The sequence below is a fragment of the Octopus bimaculoides genome, chromosome 28, assembly GCF_001194135.2.
Source record: "Octopus bimaculoides isolate UCB-OBI-ISO-001 chromosome 28, ASM119413v2, whole genome shotgun sequence".
In the NCBI taxonomy this organism is placed as follows: domain Eukaryota; kingdom Metazoa; phylum Mollusca; class Cephalopoda; order Octopoda; family Octopodidae; genus Octopus; species Octopus bimaculoides.
Genome location: NC_069008.1, coordinates 6,446,908 through 6,447,690, shown reverse-complemented (window position 1 = coordinate 6,447,690; position 783 = coordinate 6,446,908). Strand labels below are relative to the sequence as shown.

The window sequence follows — 783 nt, the reverse complement described above, 5'->3', positions numbered from 1 at the left end:
GGAGGGAGAGAGAGAGAAAAAGGGAGAGAGAGAAAAAGGGAGAGAGAGAAAAAGGGAGAGAGAGAAAAAGGGAGAGAGAGAAAAAGGGAGAGAGAGAAAAAGGGAGAGAGAGAGAGAGAGAAAAAGGGAGAGAGAGAGACAGAGAGAAAGAGAGAAGACATGTCTGTGTTTGTGTACTTGATCAGAAAGAGACAGAATTACAAAAAGGGAAGAGATGAAAAATGACATTATTATAAGATATCGCATGCGATATTATCATAATCAACCTTACCGTATAGGCATATCGTAACACTGATACTCAATTCTCTGCTCGCAGAAGGCAGACTGGGAAGCTAACAGGGCCAGATGTTTCTTGCTCATCTCTCTGTAATGAAAACAGCATCAATGAGAGAATACAGGATTTGTATTTTAAACAACGCTTTACATGCAGCTCTATATTAATATATTGAGCACTTGGTATTGGGTATTTTGTATTTTATATTATGTATCAATATCGTTTTCAGATAAGCATCAATATTATAAAGGACAGCAGAACAGTATTACTCTTACTCTCTTTTTACTCTTTTACTTGTTTCAGTCATTTGACTGCGGCCATGCTGGAGCACCGCCTTTAGTCGAGCAAATCGAACCCAGGACTTATTCTTTGGAAACCTAGTACTTATTCTATCGGTCTCTTTTGCAGAACCGCTAAGTTACGGGGACGTAAACACACCAGCATCGCTTGTCAAGCGATGTTGGGGGGACAAACATATACACACATGTACATATATATATATATATATA

General features: G+C 38.7%; 1 protein-coding gene across 1 annotated transcript in view; it reads right to left on the bottom strand.

Moving 5' to 3' along the window:
- Positions 1-783, bottom strand: part of LOC106880974 (axotactin) — a 67,805-nt gene that overhangs the window by 41,934 nt on the left and 25,088 nt on the right. Inside the window, exon 10 of the mRNA XM_052977754.1 lies at positions 272-364. Within this exon, the coding sequence (XP_052833714.1) occupies positions 272-364 (93 nt within the window). The remainder of the gene's footprint in view (positions 1-271; positions 365-783) is intronic.